General features: G+C 36.5%; 1 protein-coding gene across 8 annotated transcripts in view; it reads right to left on the bottom strand.

Annotated features, from left to right (window-relative positions):
- HMGCR (3-hydroxy-3-methylglutaryl-CoA reductase) overlaps positions 1–25,239 on the bottom strand; it is a 30,569-nt gene that overhangs the window by 4,430 nt on the left and 900 nt on the right. For 2 of the 8 annotated variants that reach the window (XM_067315150.1, XM_067315151.1), the window contains exons 2-20: positions 22,285–22,480; positions 21,742–21,853; positions 21,172–21,259; positions 20,992–21,076; positions 19,263–19,368; positions 18,817–18,923; positions 18,317–18,433; positions 17,405–17,556; positions 16,208–16,452; positions 15,898–16,070; positions 15,087–15,281; positions 14,209–14,367; positions 13,869–14,026; positions 12,626–12,731; positions 11,474–11,644; positions 9,292–9,432; positions 9,038–9,196; positions 8,592–8,746; positions 6,989–8,443 (exon numbers count right to left, since the gene is read on the bottom strand). In XM_067315150.1, coding sequence (XP_067171251.1) covers positions 8,389–8,443; positions 8,592–8,746; positions 9,038–9,196; positions 9,292–9,432; positions 11,474–11,644; positions 12,626–12,731; positions 13,869–14,026; positions 14,209–14,367; positions 15,087–15,281; positions 15,898–16,070; positions 16,208–16,452; positions 17,405–17,556; positions 18,317–18,433; positions 18,817–18,923; positions 19,263–19,368; positions 20,992–21,076; positions 21,172–21,259; positions 21,742–21,853; positions 22,285–22,449 — 2,649 coding nt within the window. In that variant the 5' untranslated portion in view covers positions 22,450–22,480 and the 3' untranslated portion in view covers positions 6,989–8,388. Of the gene's footprint in view, positions 1–1,715; positions 3,006–3,038; positions 4,691–5,301; positions 5,406–6,988; positions 8,444–8,591; positions 8,747–9,037; positions 9,197–9,291; positions 9,433–11,473; positions 11,645–12,625; positions 12,732–13,868; positions 14,027–14,208; positions 14,368–15,086; positions 15,282–15,897; positions 16,071–16,207; positions 16,453–17,404; positions 17,557–18,316; positions 18,434–18,816; positions 18,924–19,262; positions 19,369–20,991; positions 21,077–21,171; positions 21,260–21,741; positions 21,854–22,284; positions 22,481–25,239 lie in introns of those variants that run through there. The other 6 variants (XR_010886795.1, XR_010886794.1, XR_010886796.1 and 3 more) reach the window with 6 other exon arrangements.

The following is a 25,239-nucleotide window of genomic DNA, read 5'->3' as shown; positions in this document are numbered from 1 at the left end:
CGCGTCGCCGCGGCGCGGGGCCGCCTGGCGAGTGCGGCTCCCGCCCTGCGGCGCGGGCTGGACGGGGCGCGGGAGAGGCAGTTTAAAAAGCAGGTAACGCCGCTGTGGGCAGCCAGGTGTCCTGGCGATCCCCTGCCGGCCTCTTTAGTGCTCTGGATAAAGCAGCCCACTGTTCTAACTGGGAATTAGTTGAGGGTTTTTTTTTTTTTTTTTTACTTTTTTAAACTAAGATCATCTGTATAGAATCAGCACAGTATGAGGGAAAATATGTCGTTTTATGGTGTATACTGATATTTTTAATTTAAATAATCCACAATGTGCTGCATGTAATTGACCGTTTTCTACTAATCTTATTTATTTGAAAATGTAAAATGATAGTTTGCTGATTTTTTGGGGGAGGGGGGCATTTTCCTAAGTGTAGTCACTAGTCTGGTTATAGCTAAAAGCAGAAAGTCTCGTCTTTGGTTTCTCTTTCAGTGAAAGCTGCAGGTAACTTGTATAAAACTTTCAGCAGCTGTGTCCCAGCTTGCCCCGTACTACCTGTTACGGTTATGCAGGGTGACTGTGCTTTCTGCCGTGGGCTGGAGAGCTGCACCTAGGCGGGTTTTTGCTCAGCGCTGACCGACGTAAAGATACAGTAACAGAGACCTTAGCGCACAAACTTGTTGGAGGCTTGTTTTCCAGTATTTGTGATAACTGTGTAGTAAGGCAAGTAGATAGCATGAACTACGAGTAGAGATACAGTTTTAGCAAGCAGCAATCCGGCCCCTCAGTTTCTCATCAGGACACTGCAGGTTTTGCCACCTTGTTTCTAGAGGGAAAAGCCTCCATTTTGAAAAGGAATCAGATACGGCCAGTATGGATCAGTTCCATTCAGTCTTGCAGTTCACAAACTCAGAGCTATTTTGATTCTTCCTATGTCATTTTTGTACAACCCTTGTCATTTTTGAACCCTGTGTCATTTTTGTAGCAGCCCTTCATGCTGTTACATTATATTGATTAAAATAGGCTATACTTGGGATTCTCGCATTAAAGTATAATCACAGGTGTTGGGTAACTGTACGGTCTGATGAACTAGGTAAATGATAAGTGAATCTTGGCAACGGTAACTGAAGAAACCGTAAATGGGAAACAATCATGTAACTTAGCAATTTTGTTGATTATGTTAAGTAACCGAATACTATAGCAACTCTGTTGATTGTATTAAAATAGTGTTATATAACCAAACACTATTAATCAAATATCTAACTTAGCAACTATGTTGACTGTATGGAAATGATGTTATATAACCAAACACTATAAATATGTAACCAAGGTAAACGGGGGTTGGGATTCTCAGCTTTGGACATGAGTCCCTGAGACCCCGGGCCCTGGATAAAGCACCGCATATAACTGCTTTCGTAGTTATGTGTTTCTTTACGGGCAACAATGCCACATGGAAAGTGAACAGTATAATGTGTCTTTCCGTTATCAGTTAGTATCTCCATACAGTGGTGGTGTCCCATCTCCCGTAAATAAATAATATAAATATTGACATAGGCTGAAGACCTCCAAATGAGAAATTGCAAAAATGTACTCTACCACCATAGCAATAGGTTTGGTTTAAGCCCTGATACACCAGAGCTAGTCGGGAGTACAGCCCTAAAGGGCAGAGTAAAGTTCAGCAGGGAGCTGGCTGTTGCTGCAGAAGAAACCACACTGCAGGTAACTGCCACAGCGTGTGCACAGCACACGTATTGCCCTGATTGCTGAAAGATGCCTGTGTTGAAATAAATGAAGAAAATAGTAAACAAAAGGTTTGACATAGTTTTAAAGCTTCCTTATGCTTCTAAGAACAAGAATTAGATTTTCTCTTGTATACATATCAGCTTTAGTTAATGTGGTCATAATGCAGTTAGGATGAAAGAATTATATATATGTGTGTGTACATGTGCGTATAAAAGATAGCTAGGAAAAGTAAAAAAGAAAAGAGTCAAAAATGCACTTCAGTGTTTTGCAGGTATAGTTTCTATAAGACATCATTTTTTCCCCTTTTTCTGGTGATGATAAAGTTTATCATCTGGTTCTGCTTAGCAGAGGTGCATGACAACATTACCACAAATGCTTGCGAAAAATGATAGTAAGAAGAGGGTGTCTGCCTTTCTATTTTGACATGCACGTTATTTGAAATTCTCTAATTGCAGCTACCTCAAGTAGCTCTACCCCATAGTCTAAGGAACTATGCAAAACAATGCAGAAAATAAATATTACCCTAAACTGGGCAAGCTGCTGGTAAGACTAAACAAAACAGGTGAGCACAAGTGGCTTTTTCCCCCTGCACAAACAGAGCATCCCCAAATCCCCTCACCAGCTGTGTCAAAGGTAGCACTGACACAGTCCTATAGCTATGGGGCTGCTTTAGGGCCTTGGTTTCGGAGGCCCTGAAGTGCACCATTATACCTTGAAGGTACCTTAAACAGGGCCTTTTTCAGCAGTTGGTGAAGATATAGACAGTTGGTCAGACAGATGGAAGAAATAGAGAAAAATTGGGATAGAAATAGAGAGTAAACACCTTTTTCCCAGCCACCTACCAAAGTTCTATTCAGCTCCTTTTGATGTCTGTCTTGAGCATCTGTGTCAGGGAAACTGGACACACATCTTGGGCCAGACCTTTAGCTCAGCTCTGTATCTCAAAATTTCTAGTGCACAGAGCAGAGCCCTCCCTGCAGAACTCCTGAAGGGAAATGTCTGATGAAATGTGTGATCCAGCCCTTCTTTGTACATTGAAATAGCGTGAACAGTAAGGGAGGGTCAATTAGATATAAGCTGGATATAATTTTTTTTTCTTTCTCATTATTAAAACTTGGACTCTTTTTCTAGCCATCTCACAGGCTTTGGGCCTGACTGCTCATTTTTTTCACCTTTATGTATCAGAACTGCTTTCAGAGTAGGCGTAGAACACTTTCCATTCATTGCTGGTGAATTCATAACGAAAAGCCTTCCACCCCACAAATCTGCATGCAAGGCTGTTACAAAAATAATTACTCCATTCAGCTATATAATATATAATGAGTCTATTACAGAATTTAAATTTTTAAAAGTTGCTGACAGAATTTCAATACTGGGCTTATTCATTAAGTAATTCCATTTCTTAGCAGGTAACTCAAGGATGTTTCATTATTCATTTCACCACAAGCAAGGATGTGTCAATTGTTGAGAGACCATCTTAAGTTAAGGGCATACATAAGCTTACAGAGAGTGACAGAAACAGAAGACAACAAAATCATGTAACTGATGACCTATAATCATTACTAGCCTCAGTATAATACAAATTATAATTTATTCTGTACCATCTAGCAAAGTAGGAAAATTTTCAAGTGAGATGGTTTAAAGAGCTGGCCAGCCTAACCCATGGTGGCTTCCAGAGTTGGCTCTTAAACTCTTATTACCAAAACAAGAGCTGAAGTTCATTTTAGTTTTTTACTCTATAGGAATGTGTCCCTTAGATTTTACATTACCATTTTTAGTGTGCTTTATTTTAAATGTTGAAGAAGTTGCCATGAGAACATTTCTTTAGTGATTGTCAAATTCATTAGACTTGCAGAGAAACAATTATCACATGGGAAACCCAAGATAGTTCCTGAAAAAGTGCTATTCTGTTTATTCAGAAACTCTTCTAACAGTGATGCCTCTCCTTGTCTCTGGTAGGCCTGCCCATTTTACTCACTACCTGAGCAAAAGGGTGGAAACATTGCCCGTTCATTTTGAGGGTGAGGTGTGTTTTTCAGTGAACATTTACATAGCTGCTTGTCAGCAGAGTGACTGCCTCCCTTGGTGTGACTGAAGGCCTGTTTTCTGAGAATGTATGTGGATTAATGATTATGCAGGCTAAAGCAAACCCCTTGGGATTGCCTTCCATTTGTTCTTAGAGCCCAACAATTTATTACAGGGTAAATGTGAAGCAATTTGGTAAACCATGTTGTGGTAGCAGCTGGAGGGCTGGAAGCTACAGATTCATGCAGCTAGTCTTGCAATGAGCTTGATTGATAGACTTGCTGCAGTCTGGTCTTTCAGCTGGTGGTTCTAGGTCAGACTGGTCATTGGTGTAATTCTGTGGCACAGTTACTTTTTTCCCTGTGCTCTGTCTGATGAAGATGGACTAACCTATACACTTCTTCTCTGGAAGAGGGTTTGGTCTTTATTTGGCTGTTGTGGATCTCAGCAGATACTCTTGCCAAGATGTAGTGGGTTTTTTTCCCCCCCTCTCCTTAGACTTCCTAGGAGTTCTAGTGGGAGTGTTACTGGATTCTGTTTTGGGGGAAGACCTATGAAAGCTGGGGCTGGAGTCCTTAGTGTCCCATGTGGTAGATTAAGAAGCTGATTGATTGAACAAAGATCAGTTGTGAAGATGGGCAGTCCTAGGTAATTTGCCATTATATAATATACTCTAAAAGCCCTAGAGCACTGTGGAGATACGACTGGTTTCAGAGGCAGGCCTCCTACCAAAGAATATGGTACAAGAAGAAAGCACTTGGGGCCAGCAGTAATCTCTAGGCGGGGAGACAAAAAGTGTGGAATTGCCAGTACTCAAAGTTTCACTGAACGCACAGCACCATAATTGCTTTGTGGGTAAGGCAAAATGTGTCTGCCAGGAACACACATCTGCTCAGCACTTCGCCTGAGGCAAGGGAGGATCTGTGGAGAAGGGAAACTGCTGCTGTAATGAGCACACCATTTGAAGCCCAAACCATCATCTCTGTTTCAGCAGGTGTCATTGTGCAGCATAAGCCTTCCACAGCCAAAGCGAGGGAGGGAAAACAACAGAACCTCATATATTGGATGGAGAGAGATGACTTGACTTATCTTAAAAAGCATGCACCTTAAAAGTAGTAAGGGCTCTCAATCCAGTCAAAAGGTAGCTGAAAGGACAGGGAAGATGAGCCATCTACCCTAGCTTTTTTCAGGCCTGTATCCACATTATGTGGAAAGTTCACATGTGCAATGCAGACAGTAGTACCAAGGATGAAAGTTATGCTGTGTATAGCAACACTGAGAGCATAGACAGGCTTGGACTCTTCTATGAGAGAACTAGCTGGTTCAGTCACGCTCTTCTCTGAGAACTGGTATGCAATGTCTGTGCCAGGGGTCCTTGCTGAGGCTCACCCATTCAATAACCAAGGAAGCATCCGCTACAAACTTCTGCTGTCTATCTTAGCTGTGTTAGACATGGATGTGATTTGCATCATCACTTTTACCTGCGTGAGCAGAAGCCCCTAGTCCTGTCAGTAAGACTAGGTAAGGTACACTTAACAGATAACTTACTATGCTGGCTGAGGAAAATCAAGGTGGACAAAAATCAGTACAACTGGAGTTGCAGAGCTTCAAAGCCTCACAAATCTGAAACTTGCATGACAGCAGGAAAGGAACTGCAACACACAAAAGAAAGGAGATAAACCTAGGTAAAGCAGGCAAATTAGTTATAATCAAATACAGATTTACTGTTTTTAATTTTTCCTAGGGCTTTGAAACATTTGAAAAACTACACCCGTTATAATAGTACATTATGTAGGTTGCTGCAGCTCTAGAAACTCAACTCCAGCCAGCTGGTTTGGTTTTCCCAAGGATGTCTTGTACTGAAACAGTCTTGCTACACAAGCTTTGCAGTGATGTTGGAATATTCTACTGCACTGTATGCATTGAAATAAGAATCTTTCAGTTCCCTAAAACTTTCAACACATATGAAATGCTGACCTCCAATTCTGGCTTAAAATCTGTATCACAGAAGAGACTGAAAAAGGAGCCACACTACACTGTATGTTGGATTACAGGTTGTTGGACATCACCAAGATCACACATGGGAACTTAACTACATTGCTGTAGCACACGGTTGAAGACAAAGATCCAGGGCTAGAGCTCTAACCTTTAAATAGTTTCTGAGATTTTTAGTGGCATACTGACTAAATACTTAATTGATTAGCTGCTAGCATGCACTATGAAGTTCTTATTGGAACTTCTAATATCAAACAATTCTTCGGGTGGTACTGACTTCCGAGTTAACCTGTCTTGCAAGAATAATATATAAACAACACTACATATTTTGATAGAATTACATTTTTCTGGTGAATGCAGTGCAGAAATTCAGATACCAAGCAACAGATAAAAAGCACCTCTGAAAGTCTTTTGGTGGACACATAACTATTGAATTATACTTTTGGCAGTCTCTTATCCAGAAGATAGGAGAAACATCCAAATGGGCTTCAACAGAAGATATCACTAATGCTGAAGTGAATTAGTTCTCCCATCTGGGCAAACTGAGCAATTCTACTTCACGGAGACTAAATGTGTACAGGCTTCTGCAAACAACGTGAGAAGTTCTGGTATCATATCCCTGCTGCACTGACTGTTACATGTCCAATTTTATTTTCCTTAACCCTTTTATTTTATGTCACTAAGTCATGAATTAAGCTGAAAATATCACAATTAAGCCAGTATGTTTTCCATTGATTTACTGAAACTGAAAAAGTAGTCTGTACCAAAATGTACACAATTTAGTAGTAATACAAAATGTTAATTCTGCCAGACAGAATGTCAGTTAAATTCACCAAAATGAACACTGAACCACCATTTATTGCCAGTACAGTGTTACTTTAAATAATAAGATCACTGAATGAACATAGAAACAAAGTAGTTCCACCTTTCCTTAAATAAATGGTAGCTATTAACAACAATACTGCAGGAAGATAAACATTCATGATAGTTACATGCTATCATAGCATCTAGCATGTAGTATGTCTTCGTGCTTGCACATTAGTTTTATGAGATCATTACAATAATATTAATGTGTTGATGTACTACAAAACAACCCATCATGATTTGTATCAAATTTGCACATTAGAAGAGCACCTTTGCTAGTCACCCCTTTAGAAATGCCACTGCATTCCTGTAAGAAATGCAGCTAGGCCAATCCACTGGTAAATTTTTTTACTAAAAAGAAAATTTAAAGAGCCCCCCCCCCCCAAAAAAAAAAAAAACCACCCAAGCATATTAAGTTTTCCTTCTGTGATTAGCTAGACAAGACAATGCATTTAGCAAGCTTCCCAATGGCAAATCAAACCAGGAAAAAAACGGGTTTCCTGTATTACATTAAGAACACCTGAGGCTGCTTCACTGGTCCAAGTACAGTATTTTAATACAAAAACTGTTTGTTGCATTAACTTGTCATTAACTTGTCATTTCGCTGGATTCCTTTACTAAGTACTTCTCATAAAAACTAAACTAAAAAAAAAAAAAAGACAATGCAAGAGTTTTTCTTAAAATAAATACTCTCCCCCTCAAAAAAAGTTTTAAAAGGAATTAAAACATTAAAAAATATAGTGTTAAAGAACAGTGTGATCTTCTGGCTTTATTTTATCTCAGTTTAAGTAGTGGATACACACTTACTCCCGGGGAATAAGTGTGAAACGCTAAAAAATTATGAGAATGCAAAACACACTGTACTTTAAGAGATTTCTTTTAAAAGAAGTGTAAACATCTGTCCTTGACTCCTGTTGTTTGAATCCACTCCTATCAAAAGAAGTTTAACAAACTGCATTTACTTAAAGTATTAACTGTCTGACATGTAGTCCTTTTTTGGAGTTACTAGTTTTAGAATCTATTTTTTTCTACCTGAACAAAATGACAAAACAGTTGAAGACACTGTTTTTTCCTACTTCAGTAAAGGATTATATTTAATAATTCAGCACTCTGTACATCACAAATTTTCCTTAAAGGAATAACCTAAATTGTGGAGTTAAAACATTGAATGCTTCTTAGCTGAAAAAGCAGCAAATTAAGTACTATAAATAGACTGATGCTTCTATAAAACTAATATGACTCATAAAATTGTCTTATAGCCTAAACCTTAAGTTTAAACTGTGCACAAAATTAAAATTGGGAGTTCATAGAAAGTGATTAGGCTTGCCATCACTTTAAAAACATACCTTGCTAACCAGAAAATAAAGATGGCAAGGACCAGTGTATTCTAGCCAAGTTTAGACAATTGTTTTTAAACATACAAAGTACATTATATCACTTTTCACCTTGGTAGCAACTAGGAGTTTACTAGTCAAAATACTCTCAACCTGTAAAAACATAGGACTGACCCTTCAGAAAACCATGAGTAAGAATTCTAAAGCCATGTTCAAGACCCCTGAGAGGACTTCTTTCATGAAGTCATCTCTAACCGCTGAAGAAGGTCAAAGGCGTAAGTAGTTTCACTGATCGCAAGTCCACTGATCTTTCAGTTTATCCTCCACAGAAATAATTGAGCTGAAGGTGATTTGCATTCTAAACTTCTCAGGTTACATTAATTTTTCCCATGCACCTCGTCAGTTGCTAAAACAATTCTTCGTTTCAAAGCTGTTTTAGTATTCAAGCTGCTTTCTTAGTGCAGGTTCCTTGAAGGTCTTGCAGATTCATTTTTGACCTAACAAAAACAGTAAGATGACCATATTAGATAGTTAAAATGATACATTACTATTACATGCTACAATTGTTAGTGTAATTATTATTGAATCTTCCAGTATGGGTGGAAGAGGGGGAAACAGCAGAGAAAGACAAAGTTTTGCACTTGCCTGTTGTGGATCATGTGGCTTTTGACTAGATGCCCAGCTGCAAGAGCTGCCATTAGTGATAATTCCCCTGCCATCACTGTAGCACATACAATTTTAGCAAGCTGACGGGCGTTTTCACCAGGATTATCTTGGCTTGCACCTTGAACCCCTAACATCTGGAGAGAAAAATTAAAATATTATGCTATAAAACCAAAGTATATTTAGGCTAAATTTAAGTTTTACCAAATTATATCCAACTGACTAGCTTTAAATCTCTTTTTAATAGTAAGCATATTAAGCTTTAAAAATTAGATGCATGAAAATAATTAGGTAATTCTAGAATTTTCATCTCAAGTCCATGGAGTTTCTAGAGGGCCCATTCTGACATTACTCAGGCACAATATATACAACATGAAAGCGAGCTCTGCTTTAAGAAGGTAAGTTGCTTTAAACTTCTTGCTTTGTACCTGCAAACAGGCCTGCTGTGGGAGCAAGTTGGTGCCTCCACCAACAGTTCCTATTTCTATAGAAGGCATTGTGCAGCTGATGTACAGGTCTTCATTGGTAGAACCAGTTCGCTCCATCAAAGTGATGCAATTAGAGCTGCCCACATTCTGCGCAGCATCCTTTAGATCAGGAAGGCAAAAAAACCCACTCAGCTAAGTGTCCAATTCAGAATTAACTGAACTAAGAAAGGCTGACTTGGTACAGAAAAACTTACCTGACCACAAGCAATGTAGATAGCTGTAACAATGTTTGCTGCATGTGCATTGTAGCCACCTATGCTACCAGCCATAGCGGAACCCACCAAGTTTTTGTTTATATTAACTTCAACTATATCTTCTGTAGTAGTCTTCAATACCTAGGCAAAGTGATACACTTTTACTACACATTTCCTTAGGCAGCAGTTACAATACTCTATTTCATGCTAATAAGGCCTCCATTGTACACTTCCATATAGAATTTGACTCAGTGTTCTTTATCTACTTTTATTTTTGTTCAAAGGAAACCCTTTCAGATGCAGAGAGTACCTATCAAGTAACAACAGAAAAGTCAGTGCTGAGGGTTTGGACTTCCTTAGAGGTACAGACCTCTAAGGAAAATTAAACTACCTTCTCTCACCTTTTCAAATACTCATTTATCTTCAGTATGAAATGTACAAACAGTTTAGCAAAAAAAAATCCCAATAATTCACTTTGACATGATAGCGGCTTTTCTCACAAGTTGCTCCAGACAGTAAACCCTCCTCAATTTTGCTCTGTATAATACAGAACTAAACTGAAGAGTTGTAACAGAAAACCAACACTTGAAAATAAACATTCTGTTGCACAGTAATATCAAATTAAGTGACTATTTATACCCTACTGACTGTATTTTGAAAGCATCAGGTAAGAGATTTACACTGAATTTAGTATAAAAATGATCAAAGGGGACAAACACAATATTGCCATAAGCAAAAAATCTAAGAAATTCCAGTACAGTAAGAATGAGATCAGATGACAAAGATCTGCACAAGGATCTATAATAAAGTAATATAGAGAGTTCAATACAGATAGATGTAGTGATGTACATGGAAAAAAAAAAAAAAGAAGCAGCCTAAAGTTGCTTAAACTATGATGGCCTCCCCATTATTACTCTGGAATGAAATCTTGGGGTTATAATAGATACTGGTCTGACACTTCCACTGAAGTAGTAGTCAAAAAGGCAAACAATTAGAAAATTAATAGAAAGCAAACACAGAAAACATAATTATGCCAATGTATAAATCTAGACTGCAAACACACTTTGAATACTGTGTCCAACTCTCTCTAGATTTTGGAAAGGATATGCTAGAACTGAAAAAGATCCACAGGTGACAAACATGGGCAAAGATATGCTAGGATAAGCTGGTTATTCATTCCTCATACAGAAGCTAGTTCATTTCAGTCTGAAAATGAGATAGCTAGGAAGGTGGAAGGGGCTCTGTTAGAGAGCTATAAAGTCTTGAGAGTTATAGAAAAGAAGTTTGTTAATTGTTTCTTTCCATAAAAATACTAGGGCATCATCAAATAATATTAACAAAAAGGAGGAAGTTCCTCACACAAGGTGTAGTCGAGCTGTGGAATTCTGTCTGGGATATTAATGCTAAAAGTTTACATAGATACACAAAAGGAACTGGACCATGGAGGGGGGGAGGTGGGAATCTATTGTATACAAAAGCACCAACTGAGAAAATCTGGAACAGGAAGAGCATTACAAGTATTGTGTATTAAATTCCTCCTTGGATATTGTCTGTCTTGGCCAATACTGGAGACAAGGTTAACAGGCAAGACACAGAGCCAATCTGGTCTGACACAGAGCCAATTTTGCCGGCTCAGCTGAAGGAGAATCTAAGATAGCACTTACGATGTAGGACAAGTTTGCCAGGGACTAGCACTGGCACAGTTATAAACATTACATTTAGTCATCCTAGCAACTAAGGCAGTCTTGGAATTAAGTGAAGCGCCTGACTGTTTTCATTGTAGTAGGGGGCATGTGAACTTTAAAGAGAATGTCAGGGTTGTGCAAGAGACAACAAATAAATAAAACGATCACAACGAATGGGTTCTGCCAGACAAAACTCTAAGTGTAAGATCAAACAATAGAATAGTTTTCAAAGGAAAGAAGTGAGGGATCCAGCATCTTCAGCATTCACCAGAAAATACATAGCACAATATCTTAGAAAAGACAGTAAAAGGAGAAACATCTACTGTAAGATGTTCTCAATAGAAATGACTTATCCTACAACAATAGTCTGAAAATACATGTAGAAATCATCCCTACATGAAACATAACTTATATTTCATATTTATGAAGTAAAGTATGTTAGCAGTTTTGTAAAAGATATGCATTTTTTAAACAAATGAAATAAAGCAAACACTCACTTCTCTGACAACCTTGGCTGGAATGACTGCCTCACAGACAACAGACTTGCCTCTTCCTTCTATCCAGTTTATGGCAGCAGGCTTTTTGTCTGTACAATAGTTACCACTAATAGCTATAACCTGAAGATCAGGAAACTCTTCATTCAACTTTGCCAGTGCTTTTTCAGTACCCTGTTAGAAGAGAAACAGATATCATTAAAGACTAGTATCTCATTATGGTTGTAAAACATTAATCAAGGACAGCAGAACAGCAAGATTAGATTAAAACTTTGGAACATCAGCTGTAGCTGAGAAAAAGAACAGGGTTTTCAGAAGGAATCTGAAAGAGGAGCAAATGGTATCATCATTGCTATCGTTTTTCTAACCACTTGCAACTACGGGGAATAATAAATTGTAATAAATAAGCCCTTGGTCCTTCCTAGTATGTATCCAGAGAGTCCATACATTCTACATGAATGGGCATACGCACACATTACTGAAGATGCAACATGAACCAAGTCAAACACTACGGGCATGAAAATAATTCATTTTGGATGAAGTGGGAAGGAGCTTCTATACATTAGGAAGTCAAATTTCAACTATATTTAGTGCCTGTGTATGGCCTGACCCATTTATGTAATTATTCTGAGTAAACTCTGCATATGACAGGCAGTCAGTATCAAAGTCTTATCTCAAACAGTACAAGGCTTTTTTCCCCCTTAAACTATGAGTCATGCCTCAGTTTCTTCCACATGGCTGCACTTGCTGCCACTCATCGGATTCCTAATCCTTTCTTCACAAGGACTGATAAGCACAGCAACAGATTAATTACTGCTGGATAAAATCTTCAGCCCAAAGGAACCAAGCAAACAGTCCTACATTATCAGGAATACTCTTTTAAAAAACAAACACACAAGAAAAACTCCCACACAAAATGACTTTAACCCTTTTTCTTTCACTGTTCGTATCCTGTTCTTGTTTATGTAAAGCAAAGCTGAACAGTTTTATCATTTTATAGAACTGCAAACAGATGTGTGCTGCCTGCAAGTCCTATCTCTTTCTGTCTTCACATGCCAGGCAGTCACAGATGGGTGGGACACTTTTTCTTAAAACAAAACAAAACAACCCCAAATCCCCACATTTAATAGAAGACTTAAAGAGACTGGGCCTTACTTTTGAAATCATGTTCATTCCCATTGCATCCCCTGTTTTAGACTGAAAACGGATATAAAGATTACGACCAGCCAAACTGATGAGAAGTTTTTGTAGGCGAGCAAACCTGCAAGAAAATTGAATGATTACTTAAAATTCTCAAGGAGAAAAAGCTTAAACTAACTTTAAGGGCATAATGACAGCAAATTATTATAGATGGCTCCATTAACCACACAGTTATCTGCACTCTTCCTCCCTCAGTGTGGGAAAAATAAACTTTCAGCTATCTTGCACATAGTTCTCTGAAGATAAGTACCTTCAAACGTAATGTTTCACTGCTCCTGAAAGCGAACAGTGAAATGTTTCACTGGCTCCTTATGTTTTTCTAGCCCTGGACTTCATGAAATATTGGATCCTGAAGTGCTAACACAAATTTTACCCCTTGGAACTCTGCAAAATATCTGACTACCGACTACTAACTAAAAATGAGGACTTTGAAAATTCTTGTGTTTTTTTAAAAGCAGGGCAAAAAACATTTTATCTCCCATAACAGTGCAAGCTCCACAAATCAGAGCTTTATTCATGCAGATTAAAGGCAAACAAAAACTGGAAAATACCGCTTGTAAACAGCAGCATGAGTGACTCTTACTGAAATACAGATATGTCCTTGGCTGACACTCATAAGATTAGTAAGAAACATAACTCATATGGCAATCCTTGTCTAAATGTTCCTAAAGAAGGCAGGTAATCACAAATCTCAGAAGAAAGTCTTGTGCTTAAAATAAACTTATCCTTAACACTATTTTACATTTCTTAACATTTCAGCTCTAGCATTAGTTTATGGTTTCTGAAACCTAGCATATTAATTATTAACACTTAATACCATCTGAAAGCCTAGATTCCAAACTTTAAACTACTTTTAGCGTAGTAACTACCAAAAGTCCAAGTGAGTTATACATTTATTTTAAATGCTTAGACAAAACAAAAACGTATCAAATATTGCTCAATTCCAACTTGTTACTATGATCCAGTCATTTACTGTTTATCATCAGAAAATATTTATTACTAGCCTTGATAGATAACCACAGCAACAAATAAAAAAAACCCAACAAACTGCTGTTTTCTTAAGATTCATGCTACACAAGACAGACAAAGTGAGTATGTAATTTCCTAAACTACAGTACATAGCAGTACAATTGGGATCTTTTTAGGGTCTTGAAAGTCTTGAATCAGGAAATAAGGTCCAAGTAACCATTATACTAACCTACTTGTGCTGTCAAAAGCTTCTTTTATTATCTTAAACCCTTCAGAGCTTTCAAGCCAAACTTTCACTTCTGCAGCCTGGCAAGCACTGGGGAGCCTTACAACAGGCCCTCGGGTCATCCCATCTGCTAGAATACGACTGCTTGCTCCTCCACCAAGCTAAAATCAAAACAGAAATGAAGAAAGATTACTGAAACTAAATTTTAGATTTTGGGAAACCAAAAACATGCCTTAAATTCCCCCCACCCCCCAAAAAAGACATATAAAATGTTTGTATTATAGAGAGTTTTTAAGCTGGTCAAGCAATTAAAGAGTCAATCTTCTTTCTAGGAGTTACTTACACATATTGCTCTACAACCTCTATTTGTGCTTGCCACGAGACATCCTTCTGTTGTTGCCATTGGAACTTGAAACTCTTTGTTATCCAGGAACAGTGGCCCTGCTACGCCTACAGGAATAGGCATATATCCAATCACATTTTCACAGCAAGCTCCCATAACCTTACAAGAATACAAAAATTATCATTAAGATTATACGTACCACGATAGCACACTATATATGTCACTACAAAGAGCTATCTTAGCGAAAAACCCGCAACCCTACCCATGAAGCAACTTTCACCTCAACAAGTTAAAGCTTTAAGTTCCTTCTACTATGACCAGCTCATCAATAAAATGGAATACTTCGTACAAAATTTTGTATTTTGTTATGATTATCAAACTTCAAGTATTAATAAACTGTTCTAATCCGTGTCAGCTATTTATAGCTACACCCATCAACAGCTGCTACTGTTAAAAATCTATTATTTGACAGATCTATTGAATCTTATTAAGTCTTAAATACTATTAAAACAATTTTAATTTAATACTGTTGAATGAATTTTAAATAAGCTTCCATTTTAACTTGAGCTCAAGCTAACATTTTCACTCAATTGAATGCAGGCTTAGTGTTAGCAGAATCCCATTTTTATGAGATAAGGCAACTGCATACCTTGGTAAGGAATTGTTCTTTTGGTTAAGCTACAAAAATTAGGTTAAGCTACAAAATTTTTAGGTTTAAAAGCAATCCAAAGCACTATACAGTAGTGCTTTGTATTTGCAATTTTCACAGCAGTTTTGACCAAGCTCATTGCTAATCCATATACATCATTTCAAGCAGATATTTCATACATTTGGAAAATGATATTACACTGAACTTTGCTTGTCTGCCTTCTACTTACCAAAGAGTAATTGTAATTCCTGTAAGGAAGATACTGCAAAGATGAAGGTTCAGGGAGTTTCTTAGATAACATCTGTCTACGAATGGACACACCACGCTCCTGAGTTTCCATCAAGGTTTCCAGTTTGTATGCAGGAATATGCTTAGCATTAACTAAACTGATAACCTCAGCATCAGTAAGGAATTTTGCTCCCTTCTGGAAATGTAAAGGATGGGGAAAAAAAGTAGAGATTGTCTTGGTGAAAATAGTTTGAAATGTTTCCAAATGAGAAAGGGTAGCAACTTTACTTTGACCATTATCAGATGATATCCAAAGGAGACAACTGTCAACATAAGGTTTCATAGCAGGCAAGAACATGGCCAAAAACCTTTCATTCAAACACCCACTCATATGCATGATTTACAGTGAAGCTTGAATTACTTGGTATGTCATGAATGAATGTAGAAGCTGCCTTTTTTCCCCTCTCTCATCTTGGGAGTAAAGGGGGAAGACTCATAATAAAAGATTATTTATTTACAACTTGAGAAAAACAGACAAATATACATTTTCTATCTGTTAAAAAAAAAAAAGTAACAAGCAGAAATGACTTCTAAAAGGGTAGTTTGTTTGTTTTTTAAAAAAACAGGAGAGTGGTCTAGGGTTCTATGCCATAATATTTACACATTTATACAGTTATAAAAGCTCTATAGTTCTCTGAGGTAAGACATCACAATCAATAGTATCATTTAAACGCTAGAAAATGAATTTTAAGAGTTCTTAAATTAGAAGTTACATTGGAGGTTTAAAAAAAAAAAAAAGTTTTTTTCCATACCTCAACATTTCCAAGTATACGAACACATTCCTCAACAGAACGTGGTTCTTTAGACAATTCAATTTCTTCCTCTTTTCTATTAAGAACTGCAGAGGTTTCCACAGGGTTGCAACTGCCAACTACAAATGTAGCCCTGGTTGAAGACTCTGCTAATACAGGTTTTATGACTTCAGCTGCATAAAAACAATTAAATGAACTTCAGTTTATAAAAATCTTAAGTTTTGGTTCTAAATACAACATGCTGCACAGAATTCACTATTTGATATAAATATCTGGGAATAAGTTCAGACTATAAAATGCTCAAAATTACCATTTCCATCTTTGGCAATTAAAGTTTCTTCTACTGTGTTAGATTTCTGATTGTTTTTCAGAAGTCCAGATTGTTTCCTGCAACAATTCTCAGGGACCTTTTTCTGAACCATCACTGGAGATGTTATGGGATTCTTCAGCGAGAGTGTGGATTCAGTCTCTGTTTGTTCAAAGAAAATGTATTTCACAGCAAGAAGAAGGGCTAATCCAAGAGTGATTACTTGCTCAATATCCATACTGGCCATTCTAAAAATAAATAAAATACATAGATACATAGTATATACAATCTATTAGTTTATAGCAACATTTTAACATCCCTTTGCTTTAGAAAGGGTCAGTGTTTGATCATCATTTTTCAGTTATCGAAATTCCAGTCAAATGATGTTTTATAACAGAATATCAGAATATTCAGGTATGCTAGATTGGGGTAGAGAAATCATTCTTTGTATTATTAACATCATAAGAAGTTTCAGTCATCCCTAAACTTTTATTAAATCTTAGTAAAAGGAAAAAACAAACAAAAAAAAGCAATCCCAGTGAGAGAAATTACTGGAAATATTCACTACTGAACAGCTAAGTCAAATTCATTTAACACCTATCTCCAAATTATGAAGCAGGAAGATTCAGTTACCACCCTCTGCCAATCATGACTACTATGATGTGAGTTAAGCTGCTAGAAGGGGGGAAAAAACTAAGAGAAACAGTGCTGAGTCTTCTGAAGTAATGTGGAATCACAGTTTCCACTTCAGTAGAGCTGTGGGCCAATAGCATATTTGAATTGCACAGTATCTCTTATCTTTAGAAAAAAAGCTACAAGGAAAAAGAATAATGATTTGGACTATCTTTTGCACTTGTGTGAGAAGGGTCAGAAATTCTGCACAAATAAGTAACTCCTGTGCTGTCATAAAACTTATTTTCTAGTCTGGTCTGAAATGTGCCAATGCTAGCAGGAAAAGACAGTGTTATGAGGCATCCAGAACAGCTGGTTCCTGACCATAATCGTACTATTTTAAGAAGATCATAAGAATGGCATACCATTGAAATACTTCTTATAACATGTCATCTCAGGTTCTAAGGAATCCTACAGCAGCCAGAGTTGCTGGTTTGCAACAGCACTGTACCCTAAGACCATCGCTGGCAGCGCTGGAGAATACATCCTAATCAATGAAATACACTTCTCTTCTGTGAAGGCACCTACCGGGAAAGATAGAACTGCCATAATGAAACATTGGGTTCAATTCTCTTTGGTGCATTCTCATCCAATCCCACTGAGTTCTCTACAGTAGTGTTTTGAGCAGCTGGTTCTGCTATCCAGCGACTGTGGGCGTGAACAAGAACCAAACCAAGCGACTGTATTAAAAAACAAAACAAACAGAAAACAATCATTAAGTTTTCAACTGTAACTAGGCATCTAACTTATTAAGATTAATCATTTATTTTCTACTTTAACTTCCCATGACTCAGAAGTCTAAGGCTGATGTTCCACACTTCTTTCAACACCATTTTACAGTTGTGTATTCATTTACATACGCAACCTTTTGCTGGTTCCATACAGAGACAAGTGTTTTATAATCACACGGGTTGAAATTTGGCTAATACAACCAAAAGTTATTTGGGCAGGAGGAAGACTATCAGACAAAATCAAACAGAAAGATCTCCAAGATTCCAAGCTTTCACCAGTTTCATGAAAACCAGCAGCACACAGGAGACAAGAAACCCACCCTATCATGTCCTGTGTAAAGGGAAGGCTGCAATGTTAGCTCATCACATTTTCTTTAACTTCTTTTCTGGCTTATCATAAGACCAGTAGCTTTGAACCAGTCCCAGCACACCCTTCCTCTTGCTCAAGTAATTAAGAGGAGAAAGCTGAGGGTGCTGTACAGGAAATAGGGAGGGAAGAAGGGCACATGAAGCAGCAACCAGTGTTGTGAGCATAAATGGCATTTGCAGGAAGACTTTAGGTGTAGGTATAGAGGATGTTGGTTAGAATTACCTAGATGAGCAAGAGTACTGGGATGCAGGATACAAAGTCTATAGGAAACAAAAGCTTTATTCACTGCACAAGAACAGCTTACTGATTACATAAATACAGATGAAAAAAGTCACAAACCATGATCATTTTGACCCTCTGTGTTACAGGGTTTGGTTTATTTTCTTCTTCTTCCAGAACACGAGCAAAATGACTGAGCTGCCATATAGGACGCCCTTCACGACTTTCTCGAGAAAGCTGCAGAGACAACAATTTAAAAATAGGTCCTATTCAGCACGTTTGACAATAAACAAGCTTCAACATTGCATTTTTGTTTTATTATTAAGACTTTACCAACAAGAGAGTGAGCCTACAGTAGACTTTAAATAGTGAAAGACCCTGGACAGCTATTAGTTTGAAGTATGATTTGTTTACCTTGAGTTAGATCAGAACTCACACTATTGATTGAGACTGACAGTGGGGTAACAAGTTATTATCCATCAGTTGAGCCACTATAACTTTTCTTGTGCATGTCCTCTTGTCTACTTCAACAGGAAGACAAACATGCTGGCGTATACCTTAATGAAGAAACGTGCATAGCCTGAACACTAAGTTAGATGCTCTCTTGAAGTTGGTCTTACCTCTAATACTAAGGACACACAAGCTGGAAAGAAGGTCATGAAGACAAAGTAGTTGGCAAGAACGGACATACAGCCAAAGCAGCACATAATTTCAAGTTGTCGTACCCCTACACAAAAAAACAAAACAAAACAAAAATTTTGAATACGCAACAGGCTTGCTATATATTTAAAGTGTTGCAAAAGTAAGAAAGAAACCATTACATTGACACTGCAGATTAATGAAAACCAAGCATGTTTAGTCCTAGTCATTTTGCAATAACTTAGTTTAATGCATAAAGTTAATAATATAAGCTATTTAGGAAGGTAAACAAATAGCTAAATAAATAGATTAAGTCACTCCTCTCCCACAGATAACACCTATCATTTGAAACCCTGAATATTCCAATGTTTTTCAAATGGTCTTTTTTACATGGAAAGGTTTAGGCCCTTAGACTTTAATCACTCACCTGACATAGTACCAACACCAATAACAAGACATTCCACAAGGGCATCCAGTGTAAATGTAGGGCCTAAAATTGCCATTCCACGTGAAATATTTTCTCTTACTTCATCCTAAAAAGTGAAATTTCTGCACATTAGCATAAAGACAAAAATGAAAAAATACACAAAGATTTGGTTCTTGGAGAAGTAGATTCTATGATGAAAACTATGAAATGAAAACATGAAACTGTGTTAAGCAGGTAAGGAGACTGGATTCAAAATAATGTTTCAAATTTGTTTCTGATATTCCTTTCAAGTTTCTTTCCAACAAGGCAAAAAAAAGCAGTCAGGCCTCAGAGTACATAATATGGATTATTTCATCATAAGGGGTGCAGATACTGCGATTAATAAACTCAGTATTATTATGGTGGTAAGGCTTTATACAACACACTGAGAAATTTACTACTGTGAAAGAATATATGCATTAATCATTACAGTTCATACAAGCTATTATACTTCAACAGTCTTATTTATACCACAAGATTATTTAATTGTGAAAGTCTCCATTTTTGGCTGATGGGTAGTCTAAGCCCCTACAAAAAAATCAATGGGCACAGACTTTTAATTAAGCTTTAAGCTCTAAACTTTAAGATATATATGTATGTGTGTGTGTGTATACACATGTGCACACGTGTTTGCGTGTGTGCGCATACACACATGGGTGCACGTGTATTTTTTTAAAAAACAAACCCACACTTATATCACAGCATCTCAAAAGTTCTTGCAACCCTATATCCATATCCTAATTTTATTTTATTTTTATCTTGCTCTCTAGACTCAGCTGACAGAAATGTACATAAAAAGCACTGAAACTTCCCCTTGAGAGTGAGATTTTCCTTCTTTCTTTTTGCTTGGCAGCATGTGCATGGGGGATGCATGTGCGTAGGGAAGATGCGTGTGAGAAAACCTATTTGCGAAATACTTCCTTGAAAGCAAGTATTTTTAAAGAATTCTACAGTCTATTATACAATAATATAGTTATATAATAATTTATTATTATATAATATACTATTATAATAATGTTGCATATATGTAATACAGTCACAATTATTATGATCAATTACCTTGTACAGTATTTAGAGGTATAAAGTAATTTCATTCAAAATACTTTATCTTAGAACTTCAAATATTAGGAAATAACCACTCCTATGTATGATAGGCTAAATTTACTGTTAATCCTTCATATTGTGCTGTGTGAATTACATTGGAGCATGAATGTATCTATATAAACATGTGCACATGCCATTGTTCCACTAAGTTTTTCTCTAGAAATATGCTTTTCCCTGCACATGCATTGTAACATTAGATTTCTACTTAAGTATTGTTCCTAAGCCCTACAAATACACTTTTTTTTATATCAATAACTGCTCTAATGAAGACTTTCATAAAGGAATTCTAGCCGCCTTAAACAGCAATGCTTGTAGTTCTTCCACGGAAGGTGACATCCTACAAATATTCATACATGCAACTAATTTAGCTAAAAGATAACACAGAATATCTGGACTAAAGCTAATCCTTTTATATATTACCACTATCGTAGTCACCCATATGTTTCTCCACCTGGGGTATCTTCACATTTTTAAATCCAAAAGCTGTGTTACCAAAAAAAACAAAAAACAACAACAACAAAACAAACACACCCACCCACACACCCCAAAATCCCACAACCAAAGAAAGAAAGAACAAAAAACTGACCTGTGAGTTGGAACTAAGTGCAAATTTGGCTAATGCACTAGCTCTTGAAAGATCAATCAGAAGCAGGAAGAATGGTAAAGCTTCACTGAAATAAGAGAAACACTTTAAGAACACATTCAAGGTTTATTGTATAGTAAAACATTTCAAACAAGAAATACAGAATAAGTATCCATTGCTTACTTTAAACCTGTCAGTTCTTTATCCAAGAAGTGAATTACCACTGTACTAAAAACAAAACTTGAGAAGATTGTGAAAAGGCCAGCAATACCTAAAGAAAAAAAAAATCAGAAAAATTATATATAAATAATACCTTTAGATCATTTCTGAAGCAAATAAATCAATAATTCTAATCTTTCAGATTGTAGCTCAACTTCTGTGTATGTAAACTGATGTGAACACTGTTTTTACATGGATATTTAAAATCTATGCTGCATTCAAATTAATATTCTGAGAAATAAAAGCCATAAATCTCTCATTTTTTATCAGCAAGAATAAAAACTGGCTTAAACAATTTCATACAATAAACAGTTATTTCAATAATTACATTTCCAGTGTTTATATAATCCCATACAATCTCTCATAAAAAATTGCTTTCATCTATGCAGAACCCCAGTATTTATTGGGCTGTCTAGCAAAGAAATAAAATAAGCCAATTCTGTATATAAGTATTAACATTCTAATATTCATTACCAATTTGTATTAAAAATACAATTAAAATGTATTGAGCAAATAGAAAATCAGGTACACTACCTAAAATGTATTTTGACCCAAGCTGCCGTAGGTTCTGAAACTGGAAGTATATGTAAAGGATTGCTATGCAGCGGGTGATTGTCAGGATTATGATGTCGCTGCTCAGAACATCCTGTTCGAAATACAAAGCGAGTTAGGGCGCTATTACGTTACGAAGGAACTTGTTAAGCTTTATCAACAAGATTTAGATTGTGAAGCTGCGCAAAAAATTAAAATTTGGAATAAGCATCACTGTTAGCCTCTGTTTTAAAAAATTAAAATATTGCAAACAATATTAATACCCAAATCCTTCCCGTTCATTAGATATCCTGCAACCAAAAATTCTATTTAATGAAAACCTCCTGTAGCTCACTACCATTTGCATACAGCTTTAATATCCAGCATGGGAAAAGCAGGCAATAAAGAAAGGAATTTCTGCATAACTGCTTTGCTTTTAATACATCACAGCCTGTTCTTATTGTACAAAAAAGCCCTATATTTTAAGGGAAATTTCAGGATCCACCGATTAAAAATAAGTATTATAACACGACTTTAAATTCTTACTTCTTCAAGTTTTGGGCACTCATAATTCCAGCCACAGATCTTATCATTTCCAGTGAACATCTTCATGGACATCATACAGATGGTGAGAGTCACTGTTCCCACAATGACTTCCCATGGATGAGAGGCTACAAAAAGGCCATGCATTCGAAACAGTCTGGACAACATTTTCAAGATTGTTTTTCTAAATCTAGAAAACCTGCAACACAAGAATGTTTCACATAAGCAAGCAGGAGGATTTGGGGAATAAAGGACAGAGTTTTATAATTTCCTGCAAGTCACCTCTCTAAATTTGTTTTGTTGCAAACAAAAAATTAATTAACAGATGGGTAAGGAATCACATCTTCATCCATCTACTTTCCATTTATAAGCATACCTATTTCTAATCTTCTGAGATAGAATACGATCTGCTCTCCTGCCTTCTCAAACCACAGGTTTTCACATCTCTCATAATTCCTACATCTCCCTTGTTTCTTTAAAAAGGATTTCTTATTAGTACCTCAAGTCCCAAACAGAAGTTAACTCTCCTCTCTGCTACTCTCTATCAGTGCTGACAGCTCTTAGCATCCACTACTGCCACACAATCTTGATACCATTTTAACTTCAACTTACTGTTTTGCACCATCTCTCAACGTAAGCACTCACTTAATCCTATATCTTTACTCGCTCTTCCTATTAAAATCTTGATTAACCTTACCTATATAAATTACCAACACATCATGTGCAACTCCAACAGCAGTAACTTCAATGTTCTTTCTCGAATTGTGTCTTCTCTACTTCCTGCTAAATATTCTTTAGTGATTCAAGTTAATCACATTCAAGACAGTTGTTCTTCCTTCATCTCAAAAATATGAATCCTCCTCACATACAGCATTCTGCCTACAGTTCTTTTGCACCTGTAACTAATTCCCAAGTTACTGATGCATTTCATCATCCCTGTATGCTTTTAATAGATAATAAACACTGAGCAGAAACTCTCACACCTTTACTTCAGGAAACTGGAGACATGGATGTTTTGTACATCCTTCAGTTACAAAAACTACACTCTAATCTATTTGCACTGTGTTATATTATACCTTTAGACTCTAAACTCAAGGATGTTTAACCATGTTCTATAGTATAGAAGTAATGTGCCATAAAATCTCTTAAATATATTAGTACTGAGATTTTGCTTTCTTTCCTCGTAGCCTATAATCAAAAGTCTCCAAAGCGCTAAGATGAATTTTTAAGATATATCTTAAAGTTAAAAAGATACTTAAATAATAACCTGACTTTATAGAGACTGTCTGTTCATTATTTACACACACAAATGTAGTACTAGACTCCCATAGGGGATTGAGGCCTCTACAAATTATCACATCAAGGAGGATAAAAATCTCTTCAGGTTATCTTAAAAGTAACAACCTATCCACAAGACTTTAAGAAGACTGTCTTTCTAGTATTATTCCTTTTGCTTGGATATCATAAATGATACTGTCATTCAAATGGAGAAAATAACACAGAGGACTAATGAATCTGCTTAGTGTTTCTGACGAATCACCTCCAGCAGCAGAATGCTTTCCTACCATTGCCAATCTTAATGACACAGGCATAAGGAGCACCAATATATTTTTCTTGATCCTTCCACAAAGGAGGTGTGGCAGCATTTTTGTGACTGATGGGAATACTGGAACCATTCGGGGCAACACTATGGACTGCCTTCCTCAGGAACAAATTCTTTCATTCCATGGCAGAAAGCTTTATTTCTCCCTCCCCCCGCCATGTCCTTTAAAGTCAACATTATCCTTTGCTTTTCTCTGTACAATATAATGCATATACTGCTTTGTAAATTTATGCTCTTGCAAAACTTCTGTTCCACAGTAGTATTATGGACTTTCCTCAGCAGCACAGAGGGCATATTTTAATTAAAATTCTGAAATAAAACATAGCCAGAGGAATGTTTTAGTGCCAAAGATTTTGAAACACAAAGAATAGAAAAGGCCTGGCAATAGCCTATGGATAGAAATTGCCAATGCTTTGGAATGCTTATTCCAAAAAAATCAGAATTAGTACTTACCACATGACTATACAAAGTCCTACCAGCTCTAAAATTAATAATGCAATGCCTAATGATTTCAACTATCAGAATTTTATTTTGGCAAATAAGAAACTGATATTAGATTTAAAAGATTCCAAAATCTTTCCTCAGATATTTACTTCTGACATCTATAAGCAATACAAACAGAATTCCTGTGTTAATAAGTGTAAAATGTCTTCACAAAAATCCATGAACGAAAGATGCATTAATTTGATTATGAAAATAACTACCCATAATATCTATTATTAGCCAACATTTTACAATTAACTGCTAATATCAGTATATAAAAATATAGGATGCCTCACTGCTAATCCTGAGCTCCACTGACTGGCAGCAACTTCTAACCTAAAAACATTTTTAAAGCCTTCATGTTTAACAAGCGTTATTTTATTTTGCTATATAGCTGACATTCTAGAAAATCTTAAAGGAAGACTTCATACACAGATCTTGTATATATACTGCACTACTGAGTGCTGTTAAAAAAAAAAAAAAACATATATGATCAGCTCACATTCCTAATTCTGTTAATAGTATTTTCATGGTTAACCTGACTTATAGCTTGAAATTAGCAAGATGTATCTTTAAAAATAAAACTAAAATTTATCATTAGCATTATTTTGTTAAATTTCAGAATGGTGGTTCCAAAAAAAGTCTTATAAATCTCATCCATTTCCTATCTGCCTTCCCTCTTCAATCAAAAATTGCCAGGAAAACGTTAAGTAAAGCAATGCAGTCTGGAAATCAAAACAAAATACAAACAAAAAGTACTGTTGCCCATTCAAAAACTTTGAACCAGAGTTTAAAAGGCAAACTAGATTGGTTGTATGTAACGGTTTAGAGCACTGATCGACCACTGAACTGTATGACTATTCAGCTTAAAT

Source organism: Apteryx mantelli, chromosome Z (genome assembly GCF_036417845.1).
Source record: "Apteryx mantelli isolate bAptMan1 chromosome Z, bAptMan1.hap1, whole genome shotgun sequence".
In the NCBI taxonomy this organism is placed as follows: domain Eukaryota; kingdom Metazoa; phylum Chordata; class Aves; order Apterygiformes; family Apterygidae; genus Apteryx; species Apteryx mantelli.
Note: the sequence above shows the minus strand (reverse complement) of the source record. Positions and strands in the feature narration are given on the sequence as shown.